Source organism: Daphnia carinata, chromosome 3, assembly GCF_022539665.2.
Source record: "Daphnia carinata strain CSIRO-1 chromosome 3, CSIRO_AGI_Dcar_HiC_V3, whole genome shotgun sequence".
NCBI classification, from domain to species: Eukaryota; Metazoa; Arthropoda; class Branchiopoda; order Diplostraca; family Daphniidae; genus Daphnia; species Daphnia carinata.
The window spans coordinates 4,527,055-4,549,747 of record NC_081333.1 but is presented as its reverse complement, the minus strand read 5'-3'; the positions used below and the strand labels follow the sequence as shown (position 1 = coordinate 4,549,747).

Below are 22,693 nucleotides of genomic sequence, written 5' to 3'. Positions count from 1 at the left end.
AACCTGTTCCTACACCGTCTTTAACCGGCAAGTTGACGTCCTTCGACCGTGTTGATGTGTAATTCAAATAGTATTGTCTAGACTAATATGCCACCGATATGCAAGGTCAGCTGTTTTTCTTACCTTTCACTTCCTCTTGGTGGGCACATGACACGTTGATCCATAATTTTCAAACAGTATGAATCATTGTTACACTATTGTTTCTTTATTTTTAGGCTTGGTTCAAACATTAAATTTCCACTGCTCATGTTTCCGCGTTCCAGAGTACAACAAAAATGGATTGCTAAATTTCTATTTGATTTTCTTATTTCACACTATGGGCAAGGTTACGATACCAAACTGCTACTAGTATGGACTGTTTCTGCTGCAGGTTTTTTTAGAAATTTTAAAATGTTTCTTAAATCACCTATAGGAGAGCGTTTAACAATCGATAGCCTTGCTACGAGTCAACGAAGGTTTTCCTGTTCAAATTGTTGTAATAACCGTAAGGTATAAATCTACGTGGCAACCAGCAAAGGCGATTTTATTACCTCTGTTTTATTTCGCCAGCCAGTTCGTTCGACATGCGTCGTCATTTTTACACGATGGTAACACTTGTATTGAGATTTTCTATGCATGTTCAGTTTAAATTGAAATTTTTTTGGAATCATAGCTATTAGGAGCCTTTGTGCTCGTATCGGCTTTCGCGGAGGCTGATTCCTTCAATTCCAGTGGAGGTGAGGCAGAGACAATGATTGAAGAGGAAACTCAAACTCTTGTCGCTGGAGAAGGAACTCAATCGGAAGCAACTGAAGATCCAACCGCATTTTTTGGGGGGGAGAGTGCTGGCAGGAGTAGCGCTGGAACAGGAGAAGGGACGTTTTTGGCCAGTGATGAACCGAGTCCAACTGAAACTGATGGGCAAGTTGATACGAATATTCCTGCCGAAGAAACTCAACCCAGTGTAGGAGAGGATTCTGTAATTGAGACTGACCCACCTGCATTAGAAATTCAACCCAAGACGGACGTAGATCAAGAGCCAACCGTCAGCCTATCTCCCGAAGACGTTGGCTTCTTTGCAATGATCAGATCGCTCTTCAGTGTTTTTGCTGAATCGGTTAGTCCCAGCCCAGTGGAAGTTAACAGTCAACCACCAAGAACAGTCGGCAGGTATTTTGTTTCTCATGATTCTGACGAAGGTAGCTTCGAAGATGACAACCCTGACGAAATGCCTCCACTGATGCCTGTCCGGCTCGCCCGAATCAAGCAGTTCGTTCGAGCCAACGCGGCCACTGGTCGTGTCAGAACGAGTTCTGACGAACAAGAAGACCATCCCTTTGTAATCGAAGCTACCAGGCAACATGTCTTAGGAAGAAGCCCAACAACTGCACCGTCCAGCAGAAGTGGTCGTGTCATCACCTATTCTGATGAACATGATGATCATTCTTATGAACAAGACGTGTCTTTGGAAGTGGACGTTAGTTTACTGCCAGAGATACGACGCTTTTTAGAACCAAACATCGGCCATGGAGAATTAATAAGCCATTACGAAGAGTCTGATGGCAGGGGAACGCGAGAAATCTTAGGAAATCCCATGTTCCAACAAAAGGTGCAGGAAATCGACAGTCGTTTGAAAAGGGCGTCTGGGGCGAACGGCCAGCGTCTAATGGAGAAATACGCTGAGGCTCTTGCAGTTTACTCGACTTCATCCCTAAATATGGCGAGCACCTCTGCCACGGTTTCCTGTTTTCTTCCTTTCTTTATCACCTGTCTTTTGGCTCGCATTTCGTAGGTTGGGCGACAGTAGTTGTACATTGCGTTCCAAGTTGGAATGAATCATTTTCTCTCCCCGCCCATTTGTTTTCTCTCTACACTAGTATGATCGTAATATTAATAGTATGCTGAAATACAGGTCAACACAGCAATAACTCCTCTTAGCTCCACATTTTCATTTTTATACCAAACAAAAGAGCTTCTACCACGTCAATTCTCTTTCTCTGCAATGACAGCGCATTTTTCATGAAAACAAAAAATTGCTTTGATTAAAGGCTTACATTCAAAACTTGCGCTATACACGTTTTAAAATAACAGACAGCCTCTCTGTTTCTACCCCAACTTCCATCGCTAAACAATTGAAGACGCTCAATTCTTTTCTCTACATCGAAATGGTTTTTGTATAGCTATCCAATTTCGAAGCAAAACAGGTGCTAGGAATAATAGCTGATATATTTGCCTCCCTGATTCTCTGAATTGCCTAGAAGTTAATCGAAGCCAATGAGGTTAGTGTGTCATTGTCCACGTATATACCGTGACTTCGTGATATACTCAGAATAAGGGTTGGAATTATCTAGCCTAACCTTTCTAAACTTCGACAAGCTCAAGGTCCATCGCACTAAATAAACTTTTGTTGTGCACCCGATGGAAGACATAATTCTCTAAGTTACGCCTCTGCCAACACGTCTCTTTCCCTCGTCTGTGACAAACTGTGCAATTCCGTGCTACTAGTCCACCAAACGATGCGGCTCATTTTTTTAATGACGGTGAGTTTTCTCGCTGACCATGAAATTGTTCCCTAACATTTACGACTCTACTGATTTCCGATTAGCTCGCCGGGGCGTTGGCTCTCGACTCATTAAACGCTAACGAACGCGTGCAGTTTGGAAACAAAAACATTGCCGACCATTCGAACTCGGCCACGTTCGTTCTCGATGGGAAATTCACTGTGCAATTACTTGTGAGTATTGAACCGGCGGAAGAAGAAATTGTCGGAAGGCGGACGGTTTTCGCTAATCGACGGAGACCGAATCGGAAAGAAGAAATGTCTTCTAATTGTAAAGAAGAATTCTCATTGCAATTAGCGGATCAAGACGCCATACTTCGAACTAAAGTGGTTCATAAAAATGAAGGCCAAAGGAAAACATTTGGCCCTAAAAATAGATTTCATCGTTTGCCGACGACAACAACTCGCTACCCAACACCCACAAACTCGGGAGAAGATCTGCCGTGGGATTCACGTAAAACTAAAAATGTTAAAGGATCAGTCATGACGGCATTGAAGAGGACATTGCCTACGAGGCCACGAATCAATCGAATTCGAACAACTACGTTGCGTAGTCCTGTTTCTACGAATTCTAGGAAAACCCATTTCGCAGTAGAACATGGATTTGATAATGGCCTCAATAAATCAAGGGCAGTGCAAAATCAAAACCTAGCGGCGGTGACAGTGGCCGAATTCCAAAAGCAACAAAAAGAAGTTGACGCCATAAACTTGGAAATTGCAGCTAATGAAAAGGTGAACGCAACTCAATCGACCGATGCCTCTTATTCGGACCTTATTCATTCGAAAGAAGAGCCGCAAGTTCAGGCTCCTATTTTTCAAAACACTAGCGCAGGACATGAGTCCGCCATTGAACGACAACCAACTACAGAGATTATGCCTACACAAACAGTTGATATTAAGTTGCCATTGCCACTAAACTGGAGAAAGCCAATCGCTAAGGAACCCGACGTTTCTGACGTTACTCAGGAGCCCGAAGGGCAAGTATTCCCTGTGAATGAAACGCTAATTGTGCAAGATGCCCAAAATTCATCGACAACAACCAAGCCGGTTTTGAAGCATTCGAATGACGACAAGTTGTCAGATGAAGGATATGATAACGAGCATGAAAAATCGATCATAAGCGATAAGAGGAACTACGGTGAGAACAAAGAAGGTGATTCTTTTAGCAAAAACGAAGAATCTGGAACAAACCCAACGATGGCAACTGATAACGCTCTATCGGTTAATCCCAGTAATAGTTCAGTTCTTGTTTTTTCTTTTAGCGAAGGCCAACGAGAAGAAATAGCTAAATTTGATGAACCCATTTTTAGACATTCAGTGGCTGATCGTGAGTTCTCCAGCGAAATCACAACTCCAGCTGGAGATTTTACGACATCCGCCATGGAAGTTATCCATTTACAACCCAATATTCTGGCTGTGAACTCGCCAACAATATTAAATCCCATTCCAGTTGTTAATGAGCCTGACGTCGTTGATGAAATCACGACAGAGCCCGTTTTGGATTTCTTACCTATTACAGAGATACCATCAACTCACGGCCAGTCTTACTATGATGAAGATCCCAACGATTTCCCTTGGAAGCAGATAGGTGATATTGAAATCCAAATAAACCCCCAAACGAAGGAAGTTATCAATATCAAATCACAAACAATTAGCGGTGTGCAATTTATAATGGCTACTAGCCACATACCCATTTCACTCCATTCCGAAGAATCCCATGTGTTTCCATGGGAACGGATAGGAAATTTTGAAGTTCAAATGAACCCGCAAACAAAGCAGGTGGTCAACATCAGAACTCAAACGACCGAACGTACGGAAACGAGAGTCTCCGATCCAATCCGCACTCAGTTTGAGCAACACGTTGCCGACTCAAGAGAAGAGAAGAATGTCCATCATCACCCAAATCTCAGTTCTGATGATACTCAAATTCAATTGACAACTGAAGTGGTGATAAACCAAACCGAAACTGTTGCTACGGTTTCTTTGCAAACAACTAATCCATTACGTCTACCTCCTCAAGAGTCCGAAGCAACCCACACTGGTATGATTGCAGTGGAATTACCAACAACAATAAATAGCAGGAGGACCAGTGTTATAGATTCTGGCCAATTTGACGAGATTTCCGAAGAAACGGATGACGATGTAACAACTAGAAAGAAGCAGGTCGTTCGTGTTGATGACCGTCTTCGTGCAATTCGCGTCCACAGGCCAAGTTCCCGCAATTCCGAAGAGCACGATGTGTTTTTGCTTCGTTATGTTGATGAAGAAGATGACGTTCCATTAGATCTGGAACGTGCCAGAGGGAACAGCCCTAAGAAGAAGGTAATTAATGCAGTCCAATTATTACAAGGAAATATTCATTAATATTCTTGTTTCAAACAGAACGTCGTGATCGTGAATCGTGATGAAAGAAGAATCGGCGGCCAGCGAGGTGACTCCCTAATCAGGAAGGAATCCCCCTATTTTTATTACCACTATGACACATCGCGTGCATTGACTTCAAGTTCATGTCATCTTCCAATCTTAGTCGGTTATTTGTTATTACTTTTTTTTATGTTGTGACAGAACAGTTTGATCGATCGTTTACATATCCCACTCCCCAATAGCTGCAGGCCATGCAACAACAGTTTTAACTGTCAATTTCTGTAGCACTTTTTAATCATGCTTTGCTCTCAGAGAACGTCCATATAACTCACGAATGTCACCCGCAATATTAGACACGCATGATGGACATTACCTCGTACGTGTTAAGGTTCGCCATGAAGCAAATTCGCACCGTGATAAAGCTAAAAAAAGACGAAAGATGTTTATATTGATCAAACAAGTAGAGTATTTAATGTAGTATTTATGAAATTTGAAAGTTGTCCACAGGCATATTCGGTCTGTTATCCTCATTTGCCGTGTGCGGCAGGTTGATAATAAAGCATTTTTATTTATACGTGGAACATTTTTTGCGTAACCTTCTATCACTACGCAGTAGTGGAGGATGGAATACCGTGCAAGATGTTGATTGCCTCCGGCAACCCGTACGGCATTTCAAACATTGTAAAACAAATTTAATAAAATGGGTCATGGTAACTTTAACTCCACAAAAAAAAGCCTAAATTCAAAACCAGCAACAAGAACATGATGGTTGTCAAAATGCACGTACATTAGATCGAGCGTAAATTCGAATTTATTGTGCATGAAGTTTTACGCTGGATTCGAGTAGTAATTGATTCATAGCGCTGCCAGACGTTTTTTCGCGTAACTTGTACTCCAATCCCAATTCCCTCTGTTACATAACCTGACCTTGATGTTGGGCAGTTTATTTTGTCTGTCAGAACAGACAAGCAAAAACACCCCCAGAACTAATTGATCCTTCTACGAGAAAAAATACGAAAATTATTCAACGTTTTTGGATTTTCAATCAGGACCACCGAGTTTCTTTGTGCAACGTATTTGCATTCCCTGTCCCTTGTACCAAAGTAAAGAAATTAATTTTAGCACCTTCATTTTTTGTTTACTCTACCTCGTGTCGGCCTTTGTGGTTAGGCCGAATTCGTTTTGCGTGCCGATGTTATTTAGTAGATTCAGGACGAATGTACACGCTGGTTCTAGCTCTCTTTGACGCTTTTCATTTTTCAATTTACCTTCACGAGGTCGTCTACGTAATTATTCACGTTCCATTTGCATTTCCTGCGCCATGTCCTTTGTTGCATCCCAATGGACTGTTTTTTTCTGTTATTTTCTTTGTTTTCAATTTCACGTGTTTACCTGCAACTAGCTGCGCCTCATTTCCGTGTCACGTTGCATCCTTGATGGCGTAAATTTGAATACTGTAGCTCCTTCCTCGCACGCGATCGCTGTTAACCAAAAAAATAAGGTAATTTTTTACGCAAACCAGTTGTTGTCCAAGATACTTTCAGTAATTGACAAAATTTATCATGTATAGCTATTCCCGAGGCGAAAAGGTATCATTTGCTTTACCCTTAGATTATCCTTCGTTTTATGTTTCCTGTGTGGGAACAATTTATTTTGCGCTACAGATGAACGATCCGATAGCCTTGCGTGAAATTACAAGGTTACTATCATACGCTCATTAGTTTTCCCGCATTGAAAAGGGATCGTATAAATACGCCATCCACATCACGGATTGTCATTATTCTCACTTTTGCAGTTCCAGCAACTAGTACAACACAATCAACATGCGTCTCTCCAGTTCTTTCACGGTAAACAGCAACACTTTCATTATCTTTAACATTTACTCTCCATCCAAAATTAAAATTCTATTCTTCGTGTTTTTAGCTTACGGTCGGAACAGTTTTGTTCTTGACTCTTTTCGGAGGAATCCAATCGTTCGTGATCGGTCGCAATTTGACCATTTTGGTCGACCATGGCGATTCTCACGAGACAACAACTGACGACTACGTAGACAGCGTGGAACACGTCCATAACGATTCGCTGGAAATCAAGGGCAATTTCCAGCTTGTTGTCGGCGTTAATCAAACAAGTGGAGCCCAAATATTGAATGGCGATGGTCGTAACGATGTCTCCTTGGAAGTTCACTCTGTCGGCGTGAACGGCACAACATTTGTAGTCGATTATGATGATTTGAACGACACGCACTCGTCGGAGGACGTCATTTTCGTTCAACACGAACAGACTAATCAAACAGCAGAACAAGTTTTCAAAGAATTTCAGATGCAGAGCGATCTGTTGCATGTACGAGATGAGTTGGTTCAGAAACGCAACGCACCCCAAGTGCATGCAAATCCCGTTCAAGCAGCAACTGAAGGGCAATTCATCATCCAGCATTTTGATATTCAAGATGATTCTTTGGAAGATCAACTTGCCCGACAGATTTTCCAAACGGACGCAAGTCTTGACCAAACGCCAACTCCCTCCGTCGTTCTTCCTTCGCCAGTATCGATCTTTGACAATGTGCCGATCATCGGAGTTTTCGGCCATCCAGCGTCCGACGATTTATATCTCGTTAAGGAATATTTAGGTGATTATTACTTTTGGGAAATAGAACATGAATTGGTTCGAGATTCCTTGTTGCAACCGGTCAAAGACGTGATCAAGTTGGAGTCTCACTCACCCATAAAAGTAAACGCAGCCCAGTTTGCTAAGTTTACGCAGGTGCGATCGTTGTGGGACGATCGGCAACAGACTACCACTGCTGCAGTTTGAATGATGTTATCTTTCATAGAGTGACGAGCTTTGTTAAACATCATGTTATTATTTTAACTGGTTGTACATAAGTTTTTCAAGAATACAATTTCCTGTTTTTATCGTTATGATTCGTTTCATAGTGTTATTTCGTTCAAACCTTCGGGAAAAATCAACAGGGTTACTGCGTAGCACTTGATATAGTCTGAGTTTTAATAATGGAGTTGCAAAGATTCGAACTCGTGATACCTGAGTAACATTCATGAACTATATCACTGTGCTATTATAAACATTAAATAAATAAAAGAGAAAGCGGTTTTCATGCAAGTAACTCTGAAAGAAATATTTTGCCAATCCTTGCCTGGTTATATCGCCATCCGCTTCTGAAAGCCAATGGCTTTCGCTGTGCGCAACAATGAACTCGCAATATGGGCGAACGTCATGAAATGAATAGCATAGCATACGGAAATTAAACAATTCTGCTCGTATATGTATATATGTAGACGATGCCTGGCACTTTAAGCACGGGACAAGAAAGTTATTGGTTTCTCATTTCATTTCAAGGAGCGATTAAGCAATGAATGTTTCTCATCCTGAAAATTCATGAAAATTCAATGAGCAAGTTCAATTTGCATTTTCCATATTCTGTTTTACCCTTACTTTAAATGAAGAACAGTGTTCTTAACTTTCGCTTTCTTGCGCTTTCAATGCATGGCCAATGAGGTGACATTTGCATCAGTTTTCTTTCCTGGCTGACTTCACGAAATGGCTGTCATCATATTACCTGTTTTTCTGCTTGCCTGCAACGTTCAACTCATTGCTCTCTGTGACGAAGAAGGAATGGCGGTATTCATAGGTGATGGTATTAAATATTACTATTCAACAAGGTTGGCAAGTTTGCTTCTTTATAGTTCCTGTTTTTTCAAATTTACTTTTATCGACTTCAATGTCAACTCATAGTTGGCTCTACATGTTTCGTCTCAACAACACAGTGATCTCCGTATGGTAATATCATGGGACACACCTTGTTTCCTGAAACAAAAACAAAAACAATTCCGTACCCAAAAATCATCGTGACGCTTCTGTATTAGATTATTGACGAAGGTTAGATCTATTCAAGCTCTGCCATTCAGTTGGTTAAACTAGTTTGTCAAATGATTTTCGTTTTCCCATAAAATGAAGTTCTTCATCACACAAGGCCATCGTAACAAACGAGAAAACAAAACAAGTTTATAGTACCTAGGTCATCTTCCTGATTTTTTGTACCAAATAACTTAATAAGGCGACATAGAAGGAACCTTGCAAACGATGCTTTTCCATTCCGCATCCACTAAATGGTATAAATAGAGGCGTGCCAATAGTCTTATCTTTATTCTTTACGTAGCGATTGTTCTGGCAAGTTGTGCAGGCACTATTCCCATGAGTACTTTGCGTTTTATTATGGTAAACTATTTCTCTAAGAAAAATTCGTGCTTTAAGAACTAATGGCTAATTGTTCTGAACACTTTTCTCAATGCTATTTGAACTATTAATTTTGCTTTTCCAGCTGGTGGGAGCGGCGATGATCGTGACTCATTTCAGAGGAACCAACAGTCTCCCTCTCGGCCAAAAAGCTGCCATTTTAATAGACGTCGATGATTCTCACGAAACATCAGCTACAATGGACCTCCCAGATAGCATGGAATCGACGCTAAACAAATCCTTGGAGGACGACGATTCGCTGGAAGACGATCATTTAGTAAAAAGGTATAGCATTATGGCAAGTGCCCATCCAGCGGAGAGTCTCGTCGCAGCTGGAACGCAACATGCTGTTCCTCAGTTAAACGTTCGCGTACGAGACGGATTCTCGTGGGAGGATTTGGTCAAAGATTTAGCGAAGGTGGATGTTTCAGACAAGAGCCAATCAACAGTACAGGTTGCTCATGTTACGGTAGATCCCGACGATTCGTTAGAAGATGTGCTGGAAAAACTAGCAGACCCTCATAACGTCCGAGTCTCAACATTTACTGACCCCGCTTCTGTCGAGTCATCACCGCTGGACGATGACCACTCGTTGGAGGATGTGAAAATTATCCAGAAGACTATCCAGACGCAAACGAGTTCCACTGGTCAAGTACAACAGACTCGTGTCGGTCTCGTATTCCAGGACGACGATGAAATCGATGATTTCTCTTTGGAAGATTACGTTCAGTGGATCAATCCAGACGCTGTGCAGCTAACGAAAATGAATTTTCATCATTTGCCGACCACTTTGTTTAGCCATCCAACGTCGGACGATTGGTTCCTCACGAGACATTACATGGACGATCATTTCGTCTGGGCCTTGGGAGACGAACTGGCCAAAGAATATTTTTGGCAACCTGTTAAAGCTAGTTCTAATTTGAATTCGGGCTCGTCTGTTGCAGGTGATATTGCGCAATTAACACCTGTGCGGTCCTTGTGGGATGATCGGCTCTAAGCTGACAGCCTTGCAATTTTGTTTATTCTTTTTTTTTTCTTGTAGCAAGTTCTCGCATGCGTAGGATTGTACTGTAAATAATCAGGTCTTCTTTATGACTGTATACTTTTTACTTCCTCTGTCAATACAGTTCCCTTGTGTTCAATCTTTTAATTTGTTTTTCAATTAAAAGTAAACATGAAATTGCGAAAAGGAGTGGCGTTTCCCGCTAATTCATTTTTATGAAACTTGCGACAGTTTACAACTTCATTGCAAAACCAATTTAGTTGGTACACGTTTTGGCCGGTTATCGAGGTCGACCAGTTTTGCCACTTCAGTTCAGTTTACCTTTAACATCTGTAAGCAACTGATTGAAATTTTTCAATCAGCTACCTGCTGTCGGCACTTTTTAAAGGTGATCCATTATCCAGCACTTTTCAATTCGTGACGTTTTTTGCGTAATCAACTATAGAACTCGTTTACGTTTTCCTTTCTACCTAGGTCGTCTTCCTCGGAATTGTTACGCCATCGTGTGTACGCAAGACTTTGATAAATAACCTTGTCAGCATGAAAATGTCCTTGACGTTGGTTAGAACAACGAAACGTATAAATATAAGCAAAATGCTCTACGTGATTACAGTTATTCTTCTAGCAACCGTAGTTGTAGTAACTAGTGGACTATAAAACCTGATCGCCATGCATCCATTGGGTTATTTCATGGTATGCCTCACAATCGAAAACGTATTTCACAATCTTTTCCCTTTAATTGTATTTGATTTTTATTGTTCGCGAATTATAGCTTGTTGGCGTGTTATTAGCTGTCGATTCTTATCCGGTCGGTCACAGTACTTCCGGTAGTGCCGCGGGAAACAACGATCGACGTGATTCACGGGCGTTGCTTGTAGACGATGAAAGTGCCGAGTTGGCCACAAAGCAAAGCTCAGCTGAAGATGATGTTGTTACGCAGGACTTTGGAAAGAAAGTTTCAGTTCGTCGGAATGCCCAGTCGCAGACAGGTAGCAGCACATTGTTGCTTTCGCAGCAGAATTTCGACGATTATTCATCGGAAGATGACGTCCCTTTCTTCGATTTGGATGCCATACAACCAGCGATAAGCGATTTCCATTATCGACCAGTGACTGGGATGATCAAACCAGCGAAATCGAACGGCTGGTTCCACGTGAAGCAGCACATCCACGATTACTACTTTCGTGAAATGGGACGTGAAATGGGCAAAGAGCATTCGTGGCAACCAGTGAAAGGCGATACGGATGGCTTGAATTTCGGGTCTCCTGGAAGGTCGTATGTGAATATTTGAGACTCGAACAATTTACATACATTTCCTTTTAAAGACTCTACGCGCTTCTAACGAACAGTTTAACACCGGAAGCCTCAACTTGTATGTAAAGACTTAATTAGAAGATGCGGTCTGCCAACTATTTTACCCCCTCCCCATATACTTGTTGTGTTCATATATCTGTACAAATATAGTTGACTTAGTTGACACGTTTTTAAAAAATATTTATTTGTTAAATAAAAAAAGAAAAGTTTACAATCTATGTATCTGTTATCTGTCGTGGGAAACGGGTAAAGCTGGATCTTACCTTTGGGCATTTCAAAGTCGAATGTGAGTCGTTTTCTTTTACGTGATGATAACCAGTTAGATAATCTGCTGCGAAACGGGTCACGATCTTTTCTACCTATCCATCTCTGGCCTTGAGATCTGTGGTGCCATTCCAAAGATAGCCACATTTTTGTTGTCTTTCTTTCTTGTGTTTACCTTGTGCGTGGTAATAACAGTCTACGAAATGTCTGCAATCCAACAAATTGTGAATATAAAGGCATTGAAGAAACTTTTTATTTCTTTTTCCTTGGGATTGAAATTCCCGGAAAAGGAGGTCAGTGTATCACTTGTTCCACGTCTGCGTCGTAAGCCTCAACCAGGCCAAAACACTGTAGATTATTCCCGCCCGTTATAACCTACTCCATGTTACTCTAAACCGAGGTTGTTTACGGATAGTCGACAACATTCCGCCAAGGTTAAAGTCGTTCCACTTCCTTTTGCTTAGGCTGTGCCCTCAATTAAAATCAATTATAGTTCTTCCAAACTGCCGTTCTTGTATGATTGCCTTACATTGGATTGCATGAGAGGATGCCAATTTCTTCGGATAGCATCCACAATCCTTCACTTACTCATTGAAATTTCAACTGCTAAACTTCAACTGCTAAGGAGGATGTGTCGCGAAATCTCGTAAAGTACGGCGGTCTTATCAAATCACATGTACCGTCCACGAGCTGTTACGTATGTTCCTGTACGGAAGGATTTCAATTTTTTTTTAGCACGAAATAAATTTAATCATTTGTTTTTTATGTTTTGTTCCGGACAAAGGGAAACAAACGAGTTTCCCACTTCATCTTAAACGCACCTAGGTCATCATTTTTGGTTCACATTCTCAGACCATAAACCGGTGCCAAAAAAGGACCATTGCGTATTAGCCTTGCCACTACGAATTAGACAAGGTAGACACTGCAAGGCCTTATGGTAATACTGATACTATCAAAAACACTAAGCACGCTATTTAGCCTCTCGCGGACGGAATAAAACTCGGCCAGTTTCGCTAGAAAGGACTCATTATTTCCACAACCATAGATGAAACGACTAGTGCAATAAACGCCGCCATGACTAGCGTGTTAAATACAATGGTAAGCCATAACAAACCTGGATAAGCAAAACTGCCTACTGCCTTCACTTTAAACTTGTTTTCTTTTTTATTTCTAAAAATTAGATTTTTGCAGCTACGATTCTTGTGACAATATTAAGAGGGACAGAGAGTTTCCCTGTCAGTCGGAGCAGATCGACTGTTCATGAATCTCGTCACATCAAAATGGGCAAAGGTGTTGATCGTCCATTATTGGCTGAAAGCCATCGACCTGCCGGATACGATGACAAGGCAAAGAGCCTTGCCCGAGATGGAATCCGCCAGTTTCCATTACGTGATGACTTCATTCCTTCCGAAGTGGAGGCAATCATCAGCATTCAAGTCACCAAACAGGATATTCAAAACCCAGCCAACACCATGTTAATCATCGAGCAAGACAATAATGTCGTTGACTCATTGGAACCTAATAACGGACGACCGAATCACGCGCTCGGTCGTCTTCCAACGGATGGATTCATTCAGCCAGAACATTGGCTGCTTGTTAAGGACTTCGTCATGGACGATTATTTGTTTGGAGAATTGGACGCGTCCACGAGAGAATTTTTCTTGCAACGGATATTAAGTGGTTTGATTTTGAGTCAGCAGACAAGGTGAATACAATTAGCTGTCATCTATTTATTAGACTGCATCGTGTGGAGTGTTGGGCGTCCTCCCGTCCGAACCAATCATCACACTACGTGACCGTGAATTTGATTATGTACAAACGTATTTATTCGCTTGTCTGTACAGCAATAATATATCAAGTGAAATACAACAAAATGTTTCTTGTCATGTGATGCTAGTCAAATAGGGCATTCGAGATACGAGTTAAACTAATGATCCATTTCTTTTTGTGCGGGAGGGGGGGAGGGGAGAGTGTGGTGGAATTATTCGTAACAATAGCTGCCATTTCTTTTTTTTCATCGCCACTTTTTTTTTAACGTAATTGTAAATGATCCTGAACTCCGGGGGATGGGTGAGGATGTGGGAGACCTTGGCATTTTGTAGGGCAAGTCGCTTCCGCAGGAAAATCAAGGCTTTCTGGCACAGAAGGTCTACCTCTTTTTTTTTTTCGTGTGCCCACTTTGCGACAAACGAAAGTGAAATGATGTACTTGTGTTATACAAAATGCTTCATTTATATATACTAACCTAATATAGTAACGAATGATAACAGTCGATCCAGTCTAGTATCATGAACTGAGATTTCATTTCTTATTTCTCTTTATTTAAAGGAATGCTTCGTGCGCTTAATGTAAATTTTAGTGCGAGGCAGAGGATTGTTCTTTTTTTGTTACCTTACGCTTAAGATGGCTCATTTCCATAGAGGACGAGGTCGACTTGTTTTGATTTCCCTTTCGACTTGCACAGCTGGAATCCGGGTTGTCCTCAATCTCAATATCCGATGGCCGTCTGTTTGTTTGTGAATTATTTTGTCTTCTAATGTGATTATTCCCACTGTTTCGATATCGATTTGAATTTCATAAGTTTTTGACTCTCACTCCCGATGAACATTTGCACAACGCCCCTTGGGAATATATCGGGAATGGTTTTACATGTGTATGGAGCAGGTGAACATTTCATCATTTGAATCAGTTTAGAAACAATAGATAGTTGATTGATAACCAAGAAGAAAAAAAGGCCCTTCTAAATGGTGTTGCACGAGTCAAAATAAAAACCAAGGTGCTCTTTGCTGTGAGCGCCTTCATCACGCGTCCAATGTACAGCCGTAAGCGGTGCAATCAATGACCTTGCATAGAGCGCAAGGCCTTCGCTAATAATCTGTGGCATTTTCGTTACGCTGGAGAGGAAACGAATAAATAGACGAGCGCTCACCAAAACTGGCATTATTCTCACTGCAATAATTGAAGCGACTAGTACTCAAGACGATTCCTCATGCATCTCCCAACTTACCTTACGGTAAACAATCAAACATTTCAAAATAACATTTCCCGTTTAATAATGTTGTATTATTTTCTTTAAAATAAATAGCTCATAGGAGCTGCGTTGCTCGTGGCGCATTTGAAAGGTGTCGAGTCTTTCGCTCTCGACCGCACCGCCAGTGGCGACGCTCGTCGTGAGTCCGTAGAAAACGTGGAGAAGGCACTCAATCAGACTACAACGGAAGATTCTGATGAATCTGAAGATGCTCGAGACTCTTCTTCTGAAGAGCAAGACAACATCGTGAAGAGAAGTGCCCAGTTTTCAAGGAACTCTGATGAATTCGACAACGTCTCGTTCGAAATTGACGATCGCCGCTTTTTCCAGCAAAATGCACCAACTCAAACGTTCCAACCGACGCGATCCATTTTGGTAACTCCACAAATCACGCGGGTTACACCAACGCGAGTGCCATCGCTCCCCGATCGACTGCCAGTGCCCATCAGCTTAAGAAATTTGCCAATCAGGCAGTTTGATGATGACGATTCGAGGGAGACCATCAGAACTGGAGTTGTTGCTACGCCAGTCCAGCAAATTGCTCCGGTCAGAACGACGGGTCTACCCGATCGACTTCCAGTACCGATCGGCTTCAGGAATCCAATTCTGAGGCAAACAATCGATTTCGATGATGATTCCATTGAAATAACGGACCGTTTCATCGCACCCGCTCAGCCAGCAACTATTTCAACCCAAACGGCCACTGTTAATCGCGTGGTCAATGCTAGAAGACCAAACATTTTCAGGCAATCTGATGAACGGGACGACGTCTCTTTGGAAGTGTTCAGCGTCAATCAAAACGGACAACTGCAACAGGCCATCCGCCCGATCCAGACAACGAACAACGGAGCTCAACTCATTCAAAATGTCCGCCGAGTCGTCGTGACTGCCACTCCTCAATTGCAATCACCAGCTGCGGTCGTGACTCGAACGCCTACGACAGCCGTAACTAACGTCGACCTAGTTTTCACCAATTCGGCCGAACGCGATGATTTCTCCGACGAAGTTATACGATCCAGCTTGGCCTTTTTCGCCACACCGATCACGCCGACTCCTCCAACCCAAACGGCAACTGCTGCAAACCGATTACAAATACCCACGGGTTTCATAAATCAAAACACAAGGCCATTGAACGCCAACATCAACCGCGTCGCTGCTACTCCCGCTCCCATTAGCCGAATCGTCCCTGCCCAAACAGTTAACCGAGTTATACCGATTCAGGCAGTTAGCCAAAATGTCCCCGTCCAAACGGTTAATCGAAATGTTCCCATTCAAACCGTTAACAGGGTAACTCCAACTCAAGCGATTAGCCAAAATGTCCCCGCCCAAACGGTAAATCGAAATGTTCCCATTCAAACAGTTAACAGGGTAATTCCAACTCAAGCCCTTAGCCAAAACGCCCAAGTCCAAACGGCCAATCGAATCGCTCCCGTTCAAACAGTTAACAGAGCGACTCCGGCTCAAGCTGCTGCTCCAATTGCCCCGACTCAAACGGTTAACCGAGTTATTCCAACTCAAGCAGTGAACCGAATTGTCCTGACTCAGAATGCCCCACAAATTGTAGCAACCCAAACTGTGAATCGAGTTGCGCCCACCGTGGGCCTACCCAATCGCTTGCCTGTACCGATCGCTTTCCGAAACGTAGTTTTCAGACAAACGATTGATTTAGATGACGATTCCATTGAAATCAGAGATAGGAATGTTTTCTTGCCGGTTAACACCAACAATAACGGTCAAATTCAAACGATAAATGTAGCCAGCAGACCGGTTCTTTCACAGGACTTCGACGATGACTCCGTGGAACTGGAACTGATTAATCCCGTTCGAAATCAACAGGCCGCGCCTGCCCAACGGGTTGCGCAACCCGCCGCAGTCAATCCTGTTCAGGCGACGGGCAATCAAGGCCAGCAATTTGTCCTGCGATTGGACGACGACTTCTCGCGGGAGGATAACCGTGACGATGATTTCGATGACGACAACACTTTCTTTCTGGAAGATCAACTCGGCAATGCCGATAACTTCCGTCTCCTGGCAACCGATTTCTTTTTACAGCCGGACACCAACCGAGCCCCGTCGGTGCGCAGCGTGAACAACCGAAAACAAGCCCAAGATTACGACGATGACTATTCATTGGAAATGAATTTGACACCCGTTCATTTAGACGAGGCGGATTTGAAAGAAGATCCAGTTCAAGAGTCCGATGATTGGTTCCTCGTCAAGCAGTACATGAATCACGATCATTCTTCGGAGGAATTGGAAGGTGATTTAGCCAGAGAATATTTTTGGGAACCCGTGAAAGATACGAACAAGAAGACGGACGTGGCTGATGATAAAACAGCCTAGAATGATATGAGCGTGATCTCCCCCCCCCCTCCTGTGACGCCAGTGATTTGACCACTAGCTTTCCACACGAATAATTAATATAATTGGTTTCGTTTTAATTTTAAATATTTGAATTCGGCTGTATGATGTTGTAATAAACCAAGGGTTCTATTTATTTCTGATCGTTTCTCTCTTTGTTTTCTTAAAGACAATGAGCAATATTTTCACACTGATTCTATACCGGATTGTCGACCATTGAATGAGATGGCGTTCACGCTATACGGGGCGAGGTCGACTGGTTTCCATGTGCCTTTCCACTGTTTCAACAGTGGCTACATGTCCTCGATTTTTTTTTAAATTCCAAAACTTCATGTCTGTAAGCAGACACGATCTTGAACGAAGTATTTGACGGCCAATCGATCGAAGTGGTTAACGCTCCGTGAAGTTAATCGAGAACGATCGGCACGACAGGTGTATCCGACATTCCTCGCTTAAGAGTGAAAGTGCTGCAACCGTCACTTATACCGGCGCAATCTTCACTTAAAATGCAGGCGCCTCGGGTGAAAGTTTGGCTACCGCCGTTTTTTGATCGATTTTTTTCTTACCTGGAGCGAACTTTTGCGTACTCATCCTTTCTATTTCGATAGTGAGAACAACACGTAAAGCGGGTGACTCCATCTTCTTCCCGCAGGTAAAGTTAAAAAAAAATAAAAGAAAAATGAAAGGAAAGGTCAGTGACGTTTAGCACCACTTTCACTTGCGAGAAGTGCGGAGTTAATATTCATGAGATAATGACGCGTAAGAAAAAAACGAGAATACAAAAACCAGTTGCACACTTATAGGTCATCTTCATGGTGCATTTCTTGTACGGAAAAAAAAGCAAAAAATACCTGAGCCGCTAGCGAAGGCAATTGATAGCCTTGCAGACGTCCACCTCCAAGGCCTTTGATAATCACAGCCTAGGACAAAGCCATTCGCATAAATAGACGGAGCTGCTCGCACATATTCACGTATTCACACACAAATCATAGAAGCGACTAGTGCCTTGCAATCGTCATGCACCTCACACACTATCTCACGGTAAAGTATTGAATTTTAAAGAAAACAGAGCTTTAAGTTGTAATTGCATTTTCTTATTTGATGGATGCAAGTTTGTCGGAGCGGCAGTGTTGGTGGTGCAATTCAAAAAATCACAGGCTTTTAATCTCGGACGGAATGTTTCTTTCATCGCCAATTTGGATGATCGTAACTCTCACGATGGCCTAACAGATAACGTGGAACGTGCCCAGGAGCCAGCCTCTCAAAACAGCGATATCACTCGTGATGGTGATTCGTTTTCAGAAGTGGGCGATCGTTTAACGGAGCAAGACAACGCCAAAAAGATAATCGACGGACCCTTTTTCCGGCAAACTGTTGAACAAAAGGGATTCTCCAACGTGATTTTAAGCTCGCAAATCGACAGCTTTTTGGCGACTACCCAGAAACCAGCCGTCGTTCAATCACCGGCAGTCGACAGCAGGAAATCCATTGACAGGCCGTTCGGTGGCCTTGATGACATTTCCTCTGAACTTGGCGATCGTGTTGCATTTCCCGTTAATCAAGTGGCTGACGGCCGCGCCTCGAACAAGGACACACAATTGAACGTTGTCCGTTTAAGACATTCTAACGAACGCGACGACGAAGACGATAGTTTAGAAGTTCAATTACGTCCAGTGAAAGATGGCAATCAACTTTCTCTGGAACGCGAACGATCGCCTGTTAGTTTAGACGCGACGGATTTCCACAACCTTCGTGACAATGAATTCTTAATTCACCCAGAATCCGAAGATTGGTTCCTCGTTAAACAGTACATGGACGACGATTACTTTCGCAACGCGGCCGAAGAATTGGCTGGAGAATATTTCTGGCAGCCGGTCAAAAATTCAAAGAGGTTCGATTCAGAATCAGCCGAGGAGTCGAACGAATCGAATTAATTCATTATACACGCCCACTAGTGCCTGCCGACGAAGTGCGGCCATGTTCCTAACGCCCTCGATGAAACCTCCAGCAAATTGTAGACCTCTATTAAATATTATTACGTGACGACGTTCCATTATGTAAATTATAGATTTTTCGGCCGGTTGTATATCATGTATTTTTTTCCTCTATCATTCTTCATGTCATTGTTTGTACAACGAACATTACACATTGACTAATTATAGCCTTTGTTAGACGAAATCATTAACAATTGCCTTCAAAATTGTGATTTTATCTTCCAAACATAGGACGAAATCACGAAAATGCTGGGCAGTTGCGACAGAAGCCTGTTAGTTTCTCGTTTAACCCAGCTTGTTTGTTCTTTCGCCAAATTGGGCACGAAGCAGAAGACCTTGTACCTCTTCTAGCACGCGTGATCTATACGTCTGACTGTCGAAAAAATAGGCGCCGCCGCCGCACTTTTCATTTTCTCTTTTCCGTCTCTCTCCGCCTCCGCCCTAAAACTCTAAGGTGCCAGGTATCTCATAGTATGTCAGGGTTCTTCCCTCCACCTTTGATGGAGTACTTCGCATAGTTTTTACCTGTTTCTTTTTGTTTTTTTTGGACATTTATCTTTTTGATGATAAAATAGAGTTCGTCACAACGTCCGACGGGTTCAGTTTTTTGGAGGACGTGTTAGTAAAACCCCGTTTGAAGGCTAAGTGGTCTACGTGTTCGGCCTTTAAGATCAAATATAGTCACCGCGATGACCACCACCCTCGTGACGTTTGGCCATTTCAGTACGGTCAAAGTAAGCATTTGATTTATGGACAGTATAAAATCCGTGCGCTGGTCGTAAAGCGCAAGAGACAGCCGTAATGGATGACCGCATTTCTCATTTTCAGCTAACTGACGGCGAATAAAGTGTACTGGAATTTATATCCCAATGTTACATTTTACCTTTTGAGGGCCGCACATTTGGAGTGGATAAAAGTTACAACCTAGTTCTTCGGGTCGTCAATTCAAATTGTATTACCTGCCAAAGTAGTTTGAGAAAGTTCGCAAAGGTGAGGTCACGGTTTGATCTGGCAAATTTTGAACGAGGTTATTTCGCTGCAGAGGCACATCGTTGAAATATTGGGAGCAATATTTAAATATTTTTTAACATGCGGTTGAAAGTGAAATCAAGCGTTCCAGTTTGTTTTTTTAATTGACATCTTTCAGGATTTTTTTGTACGTATAATAATAGCAAGTTCAACTCAACTGATTATGCTATGTGGTCAAACTAAAAACGTTGTCAATCAATGCGAAGGCACATAAAAACATGACCTAGTTTCAAAGTTTACCTGGCGCCACATTTAACTCATTACTCAACAAACGGCCATCACAGTTTTGGCAAGAAGCTGTAAAAATTCGAAAATCCTATTAAAGGAAGGGTGAGGTCAGCCCATCAACAAAGCGATCGTCTATTTCGTTCTTCTTACACGCCAATGCATATCCCACCCACTAGTCACACTATAGAAAACGGGTGTTCAGTTTTCGTTCCCATTACCTTGAGGCAAAGCCAAAAGGAAAAAAAAAACAATTACGTTCGATGTGAGATAAGCTGGCGCTCTCTGTTGGAAAGGTAAAGCTCACCGTGTAGCATAGGTGTGCATGTCGCTATAAGGTGCGAGGGAGAGAGGAAGGTTGATCAGCAACCCAAGGACGATCAGAACCAGGTGAACCGCCTAACGAGTTTACAGGTGACAAACCCGAAGAGAGAAAAAAAGGCAGTGGCTGAAAGCAGTGCGACTTATAAAAAGTAAGAGCAAGCGTTCAGAATGAGATCAATCGTTTTTCGGTTACCGTGCTGCAATCACTGTGCTCAAAATCAGTCGGCAACATGCGTCGTTCGTTCAGCTTAGTGTTTACGGTACGTACGCACCATACCACATCGATTAACTTTATACTTTGTTAATAATTAACTCAACGGATTGATATTTTTTAAAAAATTGTTCTTTTTTGTACGTCGTTTACAGTTACTGTTTATGGGGATAGCACTGAGCGTTATGTTGGTCACCTGTGCACCTCCCGAAAGTCGGACGACATACCCGAATACATTTTTCAGAAAGAAATCCACTTCGTCCTACTCGGTAAAACCGACCACCGACTACAAACCGGTTCCAACGGTCACCTATAAACCGGCTGTTCCATCAGTGACAACGCACAAGCCAACAACGATCGTACCTGTTTACAAAGCGTTCGCTGTGCTACCGACGACGACGTACCAGCCCTTCACAGAATCAAAGGCTCCTATCGCAGCATCGTACGCGAAAAACACTTTCTTCAAAGCCAAATCTGCTGGAGTGTCTTCGGGAAAACCAACGGAAGCACCGGCCGTGATAAGATATACTCCTCCGTCAGCTGGCAACGATATCCAACTTGATCCATCGGCAAACGGGAAGACCGGATTATACGCCAACACGTTTTTCAAGAATAAGCCGAAGGCATATGTTGAAAGCAATTATAACAAGGTAACAACAGCTGCGACAACAACATCGTCGGTGGTAATTAGTCCAGTGAAAATCTCTGAGCCAGTTAACGAAGGTGATGTGAAACCAGCGAAGAAAGTGTCGTACACCAATACCTATTTCAAGGCGAAGCCGGCCATTGTTTCCACTCAAATACCTGCGTTGGAGAATCACGCGGCCAAGTTAAGCTCCAATGATTCGTCGTCGGAGGAATCGTCGGAAGAGAGCCATGGTTTAGGAAGTACATCGGAAACGTCGGAGGAATCATCGGAAGAGGAGGGTGCGTCCGAGGAGAAAGGTGAGGAAGAGGCATCGCAAGAAGGTGAAGAGCACGAGGAGGGAAACGAATCGAACGAAGAAGAAAAGGAAGAGGGCAATGAAAAAACTGAAGGAAAGAAAGAAGATGAGAAACAAGATGAAAAAGAAGTTAAGAAAGAAGAATCCAAGGATAAAGTCGACGCCAAACTCGTTCAGAAAGAAACTTTGCCACCTCAGAGACCAACCGTCAGCAGCGTTCAGCTCGTTCACGAGAAAAAGGAAGCGAAACCAGTATTTTTGGCATTCAAAAAGATGAGGTCGAAACCAAACTCTGCATAAATTATTCCATTTGCCACACGAAGACGTTCGTACGACTTAATAACGATGCTCAATGAAGATTCTTTATACTTTTACCATTTTGGCCATAATTCTATTTAATAATATATTTTACCTCTATTCGAATATATAAACTACAGTATTTATTAATATAAAATCATTGCCGGCTATTAGTCCGATTCATTATAGTTCGGACGTACATATTATTCTTAATAGCCCGGTAAACCCATTTTCAAAGGCAAAGGTTTAAAAAGAAAGTGCAATTGATCAAACAAATATTTACTATTGTAAAGAGCTTAGGCTGCATAAGAAGCCATGAGAAACGATTGTATCTTTTCGGTGTGTAAAACGATATCTTTTTTTTAATTGTGGTTTCGGTCTATGTACCAAGAGCGGAAACCCTTGAAAGCCTCGTAATGGTCAATACAGTTTCTTAATGACCCACATCATATCGTCGATTAAAGAATGTCTTTCTTTCACTGCGCAGCGTCATCGTTATTTCTAAACGGCTTTACCACTACTCATTTGCTTTTAAAAACGAG

The 22,693-nt window shown here is 42.4% G+C and overlaps 9 protein-coding genes across 9 annotated transcripts; all 9 read left to right on the top strand.

Annotated features, from left to right (window-relative positions):
• Nucleotides 1–520: 520 nt before the first annotated feature.
• LOC130693398 (uncharacterized) lies at nt 521–1,927 on the top strand. Its single transcript, XM_057516530.2, has 2 exons — nt 521–587; nt 653–1,927. Exons 1-2 carry the CDS (start codon nt 564–566, stop codon nt 1,769–1,771), a joined length of 1,143 nt encoding a protein of 380 aa, XP_057372513.1. The 5' UTR covers nt 521–563; the 3' UTR covers nt 1,772–1,927.
• Nucleotides 1,928–2,412: 485 nt separating this feature from the next.
• On the top strand, nt 2,413–5,398 carry LOC130693391 (uncharacterized). Its single transcript, XM_057516522.2, has 3 exons — nt 2,413–2,519; nt 2,585–4,861; nt 4,922–5,398. Exons 1-3 carry the CDS (start codon nt 2,496–2,498, stop codon nt 5,099–5,101), a joined length of 2,481 nt encoding a protein of 826 aa, XP_057372505.1. The 5' UTR covers nt 2,413–2,495; the 3' UTR covers nt 5,102–5,398.
• A 1,193-nt stretch (nt 5,399–6,591) lies between these two features.
• On the top strand, nt 6,592–7,821 carry LOC130693405 (uncharacterized). Its single transcript, XM_057516537.1, has 2 exons — nt 6,592–6,750; nt 6,827–7,821. The coding sequence occupies exons 1-2, from the start codon at nt 6,727–6,729 to the stop codon at nt 7,712–7,714; spliced, it is 912 nt and encodes a 303-aa protein (XP_057372520.1). The 5' UTR covers nt 6,592–6,726; the 3' UTR covers nt 7,715–7,821.
• A 1,202-nt stretch (nt 7,822–9,023) lies between these two features.
• Nucleotides 9,024–10,166, top strand: LOC130693404 (uncharacterized). The gene is made up of 2 exons (XM_057516536.2): nt 9,024–9,136; nt 9,240–10,166. The coding sequence occupies exons 1-2, from the start codon at nt 9,113–9,115 to the stop codon at nt 10,149–10,151; spliced, it is 936 nt and encodes a 311-aa protein (XP_057372519.1). The 5' UTR covers nt 9,024–9,112; the 3' UTR covers nt 10,152–10,166.
• A 612-nt stretch (nt 10,167–10,778) lies between these two features.
• On the top strand, nt 10,779–11,448 carry LOC130693410 (uncharacterized). Its single transcript, XM_057516541.2, has 2 exons — nt 10,779–10,850; nt 10,930–11,448. Exons 1-2 carry the CDS (start codon nt 10,827–10,829, stop codon nt 11,446–11,448), a joined length of 543 nt encoding a protein of 180 aa, XP_057372524.1. The 5' UTR covers nt 10,779–10,826.
• Nucleotides 11,449–12,541: 1,093 nt separating this feature from the next.
• LOC130693409 (uncharacterized) lies at nt 12,542–13,621 on the top strand. The gene is made up of 3 exons (XM_057516540.2): nt 12,542–12,650; nt 12,714–12,833; nt 12,917–13,621. Exons 2-3 carry the CDS (start codon nt 12,810–12,812, stop codon nt 13,442–13,444), a joined length of 552 nt encoding a protein of 183 aa, XP_057372523.1. The 5' UTR covers nt 12,542–12,650; nt 12,714–12,809; the 3' UTR covers nt 13,445–13,621.
• A 977-nt stretch (nt 13,622–14,598) lies between these two features.
• LOC130693392 (mucin-2-like) lies at nt 14,599–17,263 on the top strand. The gene is made up of 2 exons (XM_057516523.2): nt 14,599–14,748; nt 14,821–17,263. The coding sequence occupies exons 1-2, from the start codon at nt 14,725–14,727 to the stop codon at nt 17,107–17,109; spliced, it is 2,313 nt and encodes a 770-aa protein (XP_057372506.1). The 5' UTR covers nt 14,599–14,724; the 3' UTR covers nt 17,110–17,263.
• A 684-nt stretch (nt 17,264–17,947) lies between these two features.
• Nucleotides 17,948–19,288, top strand: LOC130693407 (uncharacterized). Its single transcript, XM_057516538.2, has 2 exons — nt 17,948–18,168; nt 18,240–19,288. Exons 1-2 carry the CDS (start codon nt 18,145–18,147, stop codon nt 19,059–19,061), a joined length of 846 nt encoding a protein of 281 aa, XP_057372521.1. The 5' UTR covers nt 17,948–18,144; the 3' UTR covers nt 19,062–19,288.
• Nucleotides 19,289–20,741: 1,453 nt separating this feature from the next.
• On the top strand, nt 20,742–22,597 carry LOC130693400 (microtubule-associated protein RP/EB family member 1-like). The gene is made up of 2 exons (XM_057516531.2): nt 20,742–20,959; nt 21,066–22,597. The coding sequence occupies exons 1-2, from the start codon at nt 20,930–20,932 to the stop codon at nt 22,152–22,154; spliced, it is 1,119 nt and encodes a 372-aa protein (XP_057372514.1). The 5' UTR covers nt 20,742–20,929; the 3' UTR covers nt 22,155–22,597.
• The last annotated feature ends 96 nt before the right edge of the window (nt 22,598–22,693 follow it).